General features: G+C 39.5%; 1 protein-coding gene and 1 long non-coding RNA gene across 2 annotated transcripts in view; both read right to left on the reverse strand.

Moving 5' to 3' along the window:
* LOC138364600 (uncharacterized) overlaps positions 1 to 5,994 on the reverse strand; it is a 39,341-nt gene extending 33,347 nt beyond the window's left edge. The window contains exons 1-2 of the long non-coding RNA XR_011228463.1: positions 5,865 to 5,994; positions 5,058 to 5,141 (exon numbers count right to left, since the gene is read on the reverse strand). This is a non-coding gene — a long non-coding RNA (uncharacterized lncRNA). The remainder of the gene's footprint in view (positions 1 to 5,057; positions 5,142 to 5,864) is intronic.
* An 883-nt stretch (positions 5,995 to 6,877) lies between these two features.
* Positions 6,878 to 14,206, reverse strand: part of LOC138364781 (blastula protease 10-like) — a 141,032-nt gene continuing 133,703 nt past the window's right edge. The window contains exons 9-10 of the mRNA XM_069324754.1: positions 8,469 to 8,591; positions 6,878 to 6,912 (exon numbers count right to left, since the gene is read on the reverse strand). Of these exons, the coding sequence (XP_069180855.1) occupies positions 6,878 to 6,912; positions 8,469 to 8,591 (158 nt within the window). The remainder of the gene's footprint in view (positions 6,913 to 8,468; positions 8,592 to 14,206) is intronic.

The following is a 14,206-nucleotide window of genomic DNA, read 5'->3' on the forward strand; positions in this document are numbered from 1 at the left end:
AGATATTCGTCTTTTTTAAGAATGATGTATATTGGCGACTTGTCACCTCTCCTGACAACTATCTCCTTGTTCTCACGAAGGCTTTTAGCTGCCGCTTTGAGCTCGGGGGATAGTATGGTGCTTCTGTAATTACCTCGATTCTTTCCTCCTTCCGCAATAAGTTCTGCTTGTAAGGTATCTTTGGTAGTGACCTTCTTTTGTGTCTCGAGGTCGAATATGTCGTCCAACAGAATTTCCAACTCCACTTTCCGGGCCATCTCACTCGGTCTGGACATAACGTGACAGTTTATACCCAGATTTAGGAGAGTGACTTGGTCCTCAGTGAGGTTGATTCCTGCAAGGTTCAGGAAGCCATCTCTTGGTCGTGGAATTGCCATAGGTCCTCCATATAACGTTGTTAGTTTCTTGATAATCCTTGTTTCAGTTATTTCTTGATGCTTCAATATAGAAGCATCAAGAAATATGGACCAATAGGCTTTCTACAATCACTACCATTCAATACCCATTGTTTCGTGTTCTGTCTTGTGTTGATGAATTTAATACCCTATTAATACCACCTCACCCCATCCTCCTCACTCAAATGTAGATATAAACAAATCGGAGATGTGTAAGTTCTATTCAGTTGTGTATGTGTAAACTAAAGTCTTTGAAAATGTAATAAGTTTTACGAAACGCGCTCAAGTGTCGCGTCAGACTAGAAATAAAAAATGAATTTTGGAGAATTGATTTTTGAATTACCACCAACAGTGAAAAGAAATGTACGAAAGATCGAGAAAATTCGTGTTAGAATTATTAATCTTACTTTTTCGGTCATATTTACTAATATATGTCTACAGGAAAGACTGCTACCAAAATATACTAATATTAAAACGCATGACCAAGCAGCAAGGAATCAAGCCTTCACGATAAAATATCGCCAGGATCTGATTCGTGATCAGATATACAAGGCAGAAAATGAAATCAAAGACAACAAAACGCAACTACTTCATGCTACAAACGAATGGAGAAATAGCAACATCGACGAAAGTATCCGTACCCGCATTGAACAACACCTCGACATCCTCACAGACCAACATCACCTCAGCACTGAAACAAGGATTATCAAGAAACTAACAACGTTATGTGGAGGACTTATGGCAATTCCACGACCAAGAGATGGCTTCCTGAACCTTGCAGGAATCAACCTCACTGAGGACCAAGTCACTCTCCTAAATCTGGGTATAAACTGTCACGTTATGTCCAGGCCGAGTTAGATGGCCCGGAAAGTGGAGTTGGAAATTCTGTTGGACGACATATTCGACCTCGAGATACAAAAGAAGGTCACTACCAAAGATACCTTACAAGCAGAACTTATTGCGGAAGGAGGAAAGAATCGAGGCAATTACAGAAGCACCATACTGTCCCCCGAGCTCAAAGCGGCAGATAAAAGCCTTCATGAGAACAAGGAGATAGTTGTCAGGAGAGGTAACAAGTCGCCAATATACGTCATTCTTAAAAAAGACGAATATCTGGCGAAAATGAACCTCATACTCTCTGACCAAACAAAATTCCAAATGGTAACGAAGGACACTACAGCCGAATTGAGAGCAAAGGTCAACAAACTGACCGAAACTGTGAACGCCAAGAAATCTGGACTCCACCTGCCAAAGATTATTGGGGAATATAAACCTGGATATGCGTATGGAAATGTCAAGACACACAAGCCTGGAAACCCACTTCGGCCAATCATTAGCCGGATACCCACACCCACGTACAGACTGGCGAAGCGACTCAACGGCCTGCTGACTCCTTATGTCCCTTGCGCCTTCAGCCTGAAGTCTCCAAAGGAATTTGTTGACTTACTGCGGGGCACACGGGCCACAGGGATAAGAGCCTCGTTGGACGTAGAATCGCTGTTTACCAACGTACCTGTGGACGAGACAATCGGGATGATAGCCGACAGAGTGTATCGTGATCCAGCCTGTACTCCTCTTGACATACCAGAAAATATTCTAAGGAAACTACTCCAAGCTTGTACTAAAGAGGCACCCTTCTTGAGCCCGGATGGGCACATGTATAAGCAAGTAGATGGGGTCGCCATGGGTTCTCCCCTAGGTGTCCTGTTTGCAAACTTCTACATGGGTACCATCGAGCAAAAAGTCTTAGTCGACATGAACTTGAAACCAGCCATATACTGCAGGTATGTTGACGACATTTTTACACAGGTACCTGATGTCAGACATCTGCAGGAGCTGAAGGAGGCATTTGAGCGGAGTTCCGTGCTGCGTTTCACTTACGAGATGGAAAAGAATGGGAAGCTGCCCTTTCTAGATGTAACAGTCATGGAAAAGAGCGGAGGTTTCCACACTGCAATCCACACTAAGGAAACGAACATAGAAATGTGCCTAAATGCCAACAGCAACTGCCCAGACAGGTACAAGAGGAGTGTTGTTAACGCATATGTCGACCGAGCTTTCAGCCACAGCTCAGAATGGAAGCAAATCGACGAAGAACTCTATAGGGTAAGGCAGGTCCTAGTCAACAACGGCTTCTCCAATGGTTTCGTCGAAGACATCATAAGAAGGAAAGTGAAACGCCATGCAACCTCTGAAGAGACAACTAACACAACACCTATACCCCCTATTAGACTATTTTACAGGAACTTCTTTTCCACAGCTCATAAAACGGAGGAAAGGGTCCTGAAAGATATTGTTAATAGAAACGTTATCCCTACAGACAAAAATCAGAGGATACAACTGACGATTTACTATAAAACCAGAAAAATGGCCAGCCTACTTATGAGAAACTCTCCAGACGCAAAGCAGAACGCTTTAAAAGAGACCAACATCGTCTATGCCTTCAAATGCCCTCTTGGGGACTGTAAGCTCCAAAAAAAAAACCAGTATATAGACAAGACAACAACATCTCTTTCTAGGCGTTTAACGATGCATAAACAACAGGGCTCCATTAAGGAACATATATTCTCTTCCCACAACCAAACCATCGCCAGAGAAATCCTAGTAAACAACACAGAAATCATCGATAGATACAGCGATAGCAGGCGGCTTGACGTTTGCGAGGCACTACACATTAAGAAGTCAACACCAGCAATCAACAGCCAATTAATGCACAACTATATTCTACCCACCTCAAGACTCCGCTCCAATATAGAAGCATCAAGAAATATGGACCAATAGGCTTTCTACAATCACTTCCATTCAATACCCATTGTTTTGTGTTCTGTCTTGTGTTGATGAATTTAATACACTATTAATACCACCTCACCCCATCCACCTCACTCAAATGTAGATATAAACAAATCGGAGATGTGTAAGTTCTATTCAGTTGTGTATGTGTAAACTAAAGTCTTTGAAAATGTAATAAGTTTTACGAAACGCGCTCAAGTGTCGCGTCAGACTAGAAATAAAAAATGAATTTTGGAGAATTGATTTTTGAATTACCACCAACAGTGAAAAGAAATGTACGAAAGATCGAGAAAATTCGTGTTAGAATTATTAATCTTACTTTTTCGGTCATATTTAATAATATATGTCTACAGGAAAGACTGCTACCAAAATATACTAATATATATATATATATATATATATATATATATATATATATATATATATATATATATATATATATATATATATATATATATATACACTTGTGTTTCAACTTTAGGCAATACCTATGTTGACTTCAGTGCTACACAAGCAGGAGGAGATGCCAATCACCGGGAAGCGGCCAAGTCACGTAAATACAGAGACCTTGAGCACCACTACAATTTTGTCCCCATTGCCTCAGAGACACTTGGTGCCTGGGGTAAAAGTGCTGCTAGCTTTTTGAAGGAGTTGGGGTCTAAGCTAATCGAAACAACTAGAGACCCTAGAGCTGCCAGTTTTCTTTTTCATCGCCTTAGTGTGGCAATCCAGAGAGGAAATGCTCACTGCATTCATGGTTCCTGCCCGCCATCAGAGGAGCTGGAGGAGCTGTTCAACTTGTGACAAGCAGCCTTGTACCCTGGATGTAATCAATATTGTAACTTTTTTGTGTAATGACATTTTCAAATAAAGTTAGATAAATATACACACATACCAAAAGAATAGGGGTGGTAGGAGAAGAAAATATCAAGGTGTTCAGTGAGGATCCACAAAGTCTTCTCTGAGTACTCTTTATTTTCTACTCCGAGGCTATGGGTCCCTACACTTGCACCAGAGGTGGTACCCCTTCTAGGTTTAAAATATATATATAAATATATATATATATATATATATATATATATATATATATATATATATATATATATATATATATATATATATATATATATATATATATATATATATATATATAACAATATAACAATATTATATATATATATATATATATATATATATATATATATATATAATATATATAATATATATATATATATATATTGTTAACCGCCATATGATGGATAATAACATTTCATTCAGTGCTACCAACTGAGCCTCAAGCACCCACTATAGGGAAAGATCCCAGAGACACCCTAAGGGCATCCAACTGGAAGTTTAGGGTTTCCCTGGTGTGTGACACTTAAGCAAGAATTGTTACGGGGTACATGTCCTAAACAAATATACTGCTAACCACATATCTTGAGGAATAATATTTCATTCACTTGGGGACCATCGGAGCCTTAAACCACGAACAACAAATGCCACTTAGTTGCTATTTCTTCTCCAACAGTGATGTGCCTGATACTTTGAATTCAGTCATGATTTAAATGAAAATAAATGGCTAACAATATAACTGAAAATAGTGAAGGTCGGCAACCCCAAGAAGCGCTTGGTGGAAAATGAAAAAGAATGAAGTACAGTGAGCAGTGATCTAAACTTTAGCAATAACATATATAAAGAAATGTTTACCCACATACCTGGCTGTCACAGACAAATATACACAGAGGACCGTAAACCCGAATCTAAATAATATGACATAAACGTCGATTGATTGATGATTGATGAAGACTAAGCCACCCAAGATATGGCACGGGCATGAATAGCCTGTAAGACATGCACACAGAATCCTCTCACCTGCAGGGTAGTTATTGGGGTAGTTGGGAGAGGTGATGACGCCTGGTGTGGTGATCGTCCTTGAGCATGGTTGTCGTAGGGCATCTGCCAGGAAGTAGACTGATGGTTAGTTATTGGTTGTTAAAGGTTAATAGTATTTGGTAGATGGACGACTGTGTGTGGTCCGTTGGAAATATCCTTCAGCTGCTGGACCATGTTTACTACGTCGCCATTTCTAGTGGAATATTAGTCGATCGTTGTCAGTAGGTCACATTCAGAAGACAATATTTGGTTGGTTAACTTTAATTCATTAGGTGATCAATTTTAATAAAGAGCAGTTGATAAATGGGTGGTAGTAAGTCATTCATGGTGCACATGTGATTAAATGTTTGCCTGGAGTAGCAAGTATGGAAGGTAACTTGAATGATAAGGTGATAATTGATGACACAATGTTGTGAGAGAGGTGATGTTAGCATGGTGGTCATACCGTAGTACACAGTGTTGTGAGAGAGGTGATGTTAGCGTGGTGGTCATACCGTAGTACACAGTGTTGTGAGAGAGGTAATGTTAGCGTGGTGGTCTTACCATAGTACACAGTGTTGTGAGAGAGGTGATGTTAGCGTATTAGTCTTACCATAGTACACAGTGTTGTGAGAGAGGTGATGTTAGCATGGTGGTCATACCATAGTACACAGTGTTGTGAGAGAGGTAATGTTAGCTTGGTGGTCTTACCGTAGTACAGTGTCTTGAGAGAGGTAATGTTAGCGTGGTGGTCTTACCGTAGTACACAGTGTTGTGAGAGAGGTGATGTTAGCGTGGTGGTCTTACCATAGTATCCGCCAGTGACAGTCTGACACAGGGGTCCGGCGGTGCCAGGGGGACACACACACTTACAGTTGGCGCCAAAATAGCCGCCTTTCTTGCACGGGTCTTTAGCGACTCTACACGCCTTCAGCCACTTGTCTGTGGACAAATGTACTTCTTATATATTCAGTATGTGTCTAGAGCTACAGACACACTTATCATAAAGAAGGTTTTCATAAGAGTAAATTCATTCAGTAATAAGGAAGAACATTACCATCCTCATCATTCAGTAATAAGGAAGAACATTACCATCCTAATCATTCAGTAATAAGGAAGAACATTACCATCCTCATCATTTAGTAATAAGGAAGAACATTACCATCCTCATCATTCAGTAATAAGGAAGAACATTACCATCCTAATCATTCAGTAATAAGGAAGAACATTACCATCCTCATCATTTAGTAATAAGGAAGAACATTACCATCGTCATCATTTAGTAATAAGGAAGAACATTACCATCCTTACCATTCAGTAATAAGGAAGAACATTACCATCTTCATCATTTAGTAATAAGGAAGAACATTACCATCCTTATCATTACATCCTTACAGTAATTCAGAACAAACACAACTGCGGCCTAACACACACAAGATCCATGTCACACACTTCACTACATGCCAGTATAAAATCACCAGTCAATATCTTGTAAAGTATGTAAATTCACTAGTAAGTTAGTAAATGTATGATAACAATGTTATTATTATCACCAGATAATTATTATATAAGTAATATGCAAACACTCTTAAGTGAGGCCCAACCTGCCAAACACACAACGAAACTAAGACTTTGTTACAATGTTCGAACAAGTTTTAACACCTCCTAATAAGTTGTAACTACCAATATAGCATGTTGAAAAACGTTCTAATGCGTCATAAAACCGTTATAACAAGATGTAACGACTTTATTACAAGTTTAACAAGCAGAAAATAGGGAGTTACGTTGTGTGTTTGCTGGGAAAGAACTAACATATCACATTAAACCTTCACAGGCATCCAAGGACAAAATAGCCCTACAAATAAAAGGTTTTTGATAATTAAACATATTGTTATTCATATTAAAAACAAAATGTATCTTTAAAAGCTCATGTCAGGGAAGCTTTTTATATGATTATGTATTCTTTCTTCTCTTTCAATACGAAACAAAGTGTGGAATTCCGTTCAAGATGATTTTCTTCAGTTATTTCGTGAAAAAAAAATTGAAAATCGTCATCATCTTATCTTGAGATGATTTCGGGGCTTAGCGTCCCCGCGGCCCGGTCCTCGACCAGGCCTCCTTTTTGTTACACATCCCCAGGAAGCAGCCCGTAGCGACTGTTTAACTCCCAGGTACATATTTACTGCTAGGTGAACAGGGGGCACTAGAGCGAAACAAAATTTGCCCATTTCTTTCCGCCTCTACCGGGGATCGAACTTGAAACCTCAGGACTACGAATCCGAAGCGCTGTCCACTCAGCTGTCACGCCCCTAATAAGTGATCAGAGAACACAATAATTTGTATTTTCACGTGTTACCAAGAGCAACTTATCACCCTGACTGTCCTCCAAATGACACCAAAAATACCTATGTCACTTGTGTCATAGTCATCTCCAAGTGACACCACACGCCACTTATTCTCAAGACATTATAACACAAGAGATGGACAACGTCTAGACATTATAACACAAGAGATGGACAACGTCTAGACATTATAACACAAGAGATGGACAACGTCTAGACATTATAACACGAGATGGACAACGTCTAGACATTATAACACAAGAGATGGACAACGTCTAGACATTATAACACAAGAGATGGACAACGTCTAGACATTATAACACAAGAGATGGACAACGTCTAGACATTATAACACAAGAGATGGACAACGTCTAGACATTATAACACAAGAGATGGACAACGTCTAGACATTATAACACAAGAGATGGACAACGTCTAGACATTATAACACAAGAGATGGACAACGTCTAGACATTATAACACAAGAGATGGACAATGTCTAGACATTATAACACAAGAGATGGACAATGTCTAGACATTATAACACAAGAGATGGACAATGTCTAGACATTATAACACAAGAGATGGACAATGTCTAGACATTATAACACAAGAGATGGACAACGTCTAGACATTATAACACAAGAGATGGTGGAGAGAGCACGTCCGCTAATACGGCCAATGATATGTTGATGGTGGACTAACTCCAACAAATCCAAAATCACCATCTTTTTCTGTTAAAGAACTGCACGCCCTCTTCTTTTTCAACTCTATTCACTTTCTTCAAATCCTACTAACATTTCTATATCTCCTTCCACTACAGTTCTTGGCCTCACACCTGATCAACACCTACACTTTCCTACACACACTGCACAGAAACATGCAGTTTCTACTGCATGTTTAAAACTTTACTAGACAAACAGATTGACAGACCATGAACGAACAACACATTGACTTTCTCCTACACGCTCATGGACGTCCTCGCAACAAACATGATCTCTTCTTCACTGTCCATGATCCTCCTAATTCTGATTTCGTTGATTTATAACTCACAACACCCAGCACTTACCATCAGTAAATTTCAGCCCTGACGCTTTTGATCCAATCACTGCGATGATGTGTGAGTTTCGTGATGAACCTCGGACCTGTTGTTGTCGCTCAAACACTCGACCTGAGTACTTGCCTCGAATGCCTAAACCAATTGACACACAGCTGGGTTAAGCCCTGGCACTTTTTCTCCTCCTACTATATTTCCTTTCCCCTCACTTTTTCTCTCCCTACTTCCCGCTCGCCCAATAGGTATTTTTTTCCCTCTATCAAGTCTTAGTCTTAGTTGGTGCCGAGGGAAAACTGTCGGCTGGTGTAGACAGCACGGCCGCAGCCAGTCAGAGATGGTGATTGGTGTAGGAGCAGGTGTCGTCGATGCAGGAGTAGCAAGTATTGTCGGAAAATCCGACACCATTTAATAAATATATCATACAGACAGATAATAATTGCTGCTGTATTACCAACAAGTTACCCATAGAAAACGTAACTTGTAGTGGAATTACCGTCTATAGAAAACGGGATATCATCACCACATACTATTATAAATCACCACCTATTATGGTGGGAATTATTCATAAATACATTAGTCTTTGGACTTTACCATCATAAAACATCTCATATAAATTAACTTAATTATCAATATTAAAGTAGAGTAAATGTGACCCTTCTATCACTTATTGACATCTGGACAATGTAAGCTAGGCGTCAGGGTGAGGGAGGGCAGCCATTGTTTATACTAGACCAGAGGCTCACGGGAGCAAATACGGCTCCTGTTAATTTTACTTGGACGTAGTGTTATGGAAACCAAAGGTGTACCATTATCAACACGCTGTCAACAAATCAAGTTAAGTGTTCTTCCGAAACCCATGTATCTTTCATTTATGGCCATTAATGTCATTATATAGGGTGACCCGGTTAGAGCACGTGGTAGCCTCATACTAAAGGTAATTAAGCCAGGTCTTCATTGTTCCATGTACAGTGTTTCTCTGATATACCTGTCATATATAGGATTCTGGCTTTACAGCTAGCGCCCTTTTAACAGGTCAAGACGAGGAAGCAAGGCTTTGTGCATTAGTTACCAGGGTGATGGAAGCTACCTCAAAGAGGGAAAATGTGGTCTCTACATCCTGGTTATACCTGGTGGATTAAGGTCAGCTGTACTATAAGATAAGGAACCTCTTCAATGTATGTAGTCTATTACTGTAGTTTGATTGGCTGCATATATATAAATTAAATTAATATAAACCCCCCCTAATGTGTAGAGGATCGATTTGTGAGATTATGAGATTATTGCAGAAATACAGTCCACTTATCATTATACAAATTGCTATTGAAGTATATAAATTAACGTAAATATAAATTCATATAAATTAAATAAATATAAATCTCACAGGTCGGTTCCCACATTATTTGGTCCTTCGAAACCGAATTATTTGGACCTTCAGAACCGGAATATTCGGTCCTTTGAACCCACATTTGGTCATCTTAGTACCGGATGAACCAGTTAACCAGTGGATTCATTAAATAAACTAGTGCAGTGTGATTTAAACAAAGGCCAGCCAGTCAAAGACAGCGGCGTTGCCTCGTGGGAGCTCAGGAGCCCCCCCTCAACTGAGTTCAGCTTCGTCAGTGGTTTCATGCACACCCACAGATATTTGGTGGCGTGTTATTTCGTGAAATGACAGAGCTAATATTGAAGCCAGCCAAATTAGTAACTGTGTCTTCGCGATATTGTTCACGGATTTCGTGGTGTTAAATTTCGCGAGAGATTATCTATGAATTTTGTGGAGTTTATTTCGCGAGGTCACTAATAATATTTAATACTTCTAGATAATATTAGAAGTTTCATAGAGGCAATTAAGAGGCTATTATCAATAATTGTGTATATTATTTCTCCAAAATAGAGAATTATTTAATATATATTGCACTAGTGATCACAGTATAATATTTACTAATTGCCAACCCACAACAGGGTAGGATATTTACCATTGACTAGATGAACTATTATTGTTCATCCTAGTCCTATTACCATAGTCAGTTGTACTATATTGATCAACCTAACACCATTAATGAATGGTGCAGACCCTATTTTGGGTGTAATTTTTATCAACTCGAGTTGAGTTGTGTATATATAATAATTTACTTATGATCATTACACCTTTGAGTGATTCATTAGTGTCTCTACCATCCTAGGGTGATATAGAAGAGCTAACCTAAAGGTACTTCCAGTGACACTGGTTTATCACTCAAATCATTAGTGTGTATGATTGTATATATATAATGTGTATTAATTTTAAGTGCTAACCTCTAGTAGAGGTAGGATTATTGCCTAGTGAGTGCAGAATTTACCCTAGGCTACCATCAGTACTTGTTCAGTATTATGAGCGACCCAAGTACAAGCCCCACAAGGCTTCACCAACTAGCCAGTATGGATAATGCAGGGAGAATGAAAAGAACCCTTGCAGGTCTTAAAGGCCACTTAACAAGACAGATCAAGAAATGTGAAGATTTGTCACAACAATCTCAAGTTGATTATGCTGACCTGGAAAGCTATTATCAAGCAGCTGCAGGTAAATTTGAGCAAATCAAATGCCAAATAGCAACATATGTGGCTGAACTTGCCAACACCAATTTATCAGAAACAGAAATAGACGACATTATGGTTGATCTAGCGAATTATGAAGATCACACTCAGGCCACGTTACAGCCTTATGTCAAATTAATTGCCCAGAACAAGGCAACAGCAACAACAACAGTTGCATCTAATACGAGTCAAGCAGAAGCTCGACTCCCTCCAATTAATTTACCCACTTTCTCAGGAAAAGATGAGGAAGATTGGGACGAATTTTGGAACAAATTCGTTGACCTTGTAGACTCAAAACAATCTTTACCAAAGAGTAGTAAATTCTCTTATTTGCAAGGCTAATTATCAGGTGAGGCTAAAACAGTAGTATCCCATCTGAGATTAACTAATGACGGCTATGATCTGGCAGTAAAACTCCTCAAGGATAATTATGCTGATCCAGAAGTAAGAACATCACATTTAGTTCATGAGCTGTTGCATTTACCCCCACCGGAGGCTTCAGCTGATTCACTCCAAGTCTTCAAGCTGGAGGTAGAATCATTGATCAATGCCCTCAGCCTGACAGCAGATACAAACGGGGCTGAGTGGGTCTTGAAAATAATTGTCCAGGAGAAAATACCTAGGGACATATTGAGACAAATGAGTGCTCATTACAATAAAAGCATCTTATCCATGAATGAAATATCTGAAGGTTTAAAGTCAGTAGTTCATGAATTACGAACACATGACAAATTAAAACCACCAAGTAAACCCTTAGAAACCAATAATAGTAAACCACAGAGTACCAAAGGTACTCCAAATCAATCTAGACAATATAATTCAACACCAAAGTGGAACAGTGGCAGTGTGGGCGTATATGCTTTAGGACCCTCCAAGCCTATAGTTACTGTGTCACCCAAGAACGTGACACCAAAGGGTACTGGAAGCTATGGAACATGATTGTTCTGCAATGAGAAACATTCAATGTACCACTGCCCTAATTTTCCTGATAGTGACGCCCGTGTTGAACGACTCAAAGATTTGCAACATTGCACGAGGTGCCTCAGGAAACATAACATCAACGACTGTGATACCCAATTACACACCTGTAATAGGTGTAACAAAGGTCAGCACCATGCAGCATTGTGCAGAGACACCAAAACAACGTCTCCAAACCCCAAGGTGGAAGATAGCATTCCCACCACAGTACAGTACTGCAAGGTGCAACAAACAAAGAGTGTCCATTCGGCAAAGTCTAAAGGTAATACGACTTTGCCTACTGCCCAAATTACCATCCTGAATAAGAGGGCCAAGGTCCATACCCGTGGGTTGTTTGACCAAGGGTCCCAGAGAACATATATCACTAAAAAGCTGGCAGATGAATTACAATTAAGGCCTGTAGCCCAGATGTCATTCAACATCTCAGGGTTTGTAACAGATGCAGGACCTCAAGTCTACCAGGTGGTACAACCATCAGTACGTTTAGGCAGGTACGTCTGTAGAGTACAAGCCATTGTGGTGGACAAAATACCAGTAGACCTACAAGTTCAAGGTCTGAGAGCAACAGCCAAATTCCTGAGAAATAGAGGAATAAAATTGGCAGATAATATTAAGTCTGATCACCTCACCGACTTCGGTCTCCTTGTTGGGACAGACTATTGCCATCGATTCATCGGTAGCCCTACTAAATATCAGGGTATAACCATGTTAAACTCTGCAGGAGGTAAATTACTCTCAGGCCCTGTATCAAGCCTGAGGAGACCTATGCCTGCAGATAAACAATACCAATAGAAATCTAAATTTGTCAGCTGATTATATTTCTCCAGTAGCATTATACTAAGGAGATTACAGCTGACTATACCAACAGAGGTTGATGTTAGTATCATCATTTAAAGCTGAAGATGAGTTCATGAGGCCTCAGTGGCAAATCAGTGAACAGAAGCCTAAAACAGCTACAAGTCACTGCGACCAATGTCACTGAACCCACTACAGTCTCAGAACCATAATTTACTTTAATGATGAGCTATTCAATCTTCTGAATCAATTAACTAAATTAAACCCCAATAAATCTGATGACTGATTTGATACATTTATTATTTAATCAAGATGTATTCCATGGGCCTCAGTGTTTATATATCAGTGACCAGTTACCTGAACAAACTTTAAGTTATATCTAATGTCACTGATCTCACTGCAGTCCCTGAATCATACTTGACTGTAGTACTTGATCACATTCAGTCTTCTGGGTTAAATAATATGTAATAAGGCTTGAATATTAGCCTTTCAAGAGTTAACAGGGAAATGAAATCGCATTAGACTTCTAACCCCTGCAACTCTAGTATGGGACATCCGTCCTGTACGAACAGACGCACAAATGTGTGATTACTAACTACTAACATCAAATTAATCTAATAATTCGAAGGAGGAGTATCGGTGTTCGTCTGTTCTAAAGAGGACTTCGACCCGCGAGCAGCCCCCTGGGGAATTATGTCGGAAAATCCGACACCATTTAATAAATATATCATACAGACAGATAATAATTGCTGCTGTATTACCAACAAGTTACCCATAGAAAACGTAACTTGTAGTGGAATTACCGTCTATAGAAAACGGGATATCATCACCACATACTATTATAAATCACCACCTATTATGGTGGGAATTATTCTTAAATACATTAGTCTTTGGATTTTACCATCATAAAACATCTCATATAAATTAACTTAATTATCAATATTAAATTAGAGTAAATGTGACCCTTCTATCACTTATTGACATCTGGACAATGTAAGCTAGGTGTCAGGGTGAGGGAGGGCAGCCATTGTTTATACTAGACCAGAGGCTCACGGGAGCAAATACGGCTCCTGTTAATTTTACTTGGACGTAGTGTTATGGAAACCAAAGGTGTACCATTATCAACACGCTGTCAACAAATCAAGTTAAGTGTTCTTCCGAAACCCATGTATCTTTCATTTATGGCCATTAATGTCATTATATAGGGTGACCCGGTTAGAGCACGTGGTAGCCTCATACTAAAGGTAATTAAGCCAGGTCTTCATTGTTCTATGTACAGTGTTTCTCTGATATACCTGTCATATATAGGATTCTGGCTTTACAGCTAGCGCCCTTTTAACAGGTCAAGACGAGGAAGCAAGGCTTTGTGCATCAGTTACCAGGGTGATGGAACCTACCTCAAA

The sequence above is a fragment of the Procambarus clarkii genome, chromosome 14 (genome assembly GCF_040958095.1).
Source record: "Procambarus clarkii isolate CNS0578487 chromosome 14, FALCON_Pclarkii_2.0, whole genome shotgun sequence".
NCBI classification, from domain to species: Eukaryota; Metazoa; Arthropoda; class Malacostraca; order Decapoda; family Cambaridae; genus Procambarus; species Procambarus clarkii.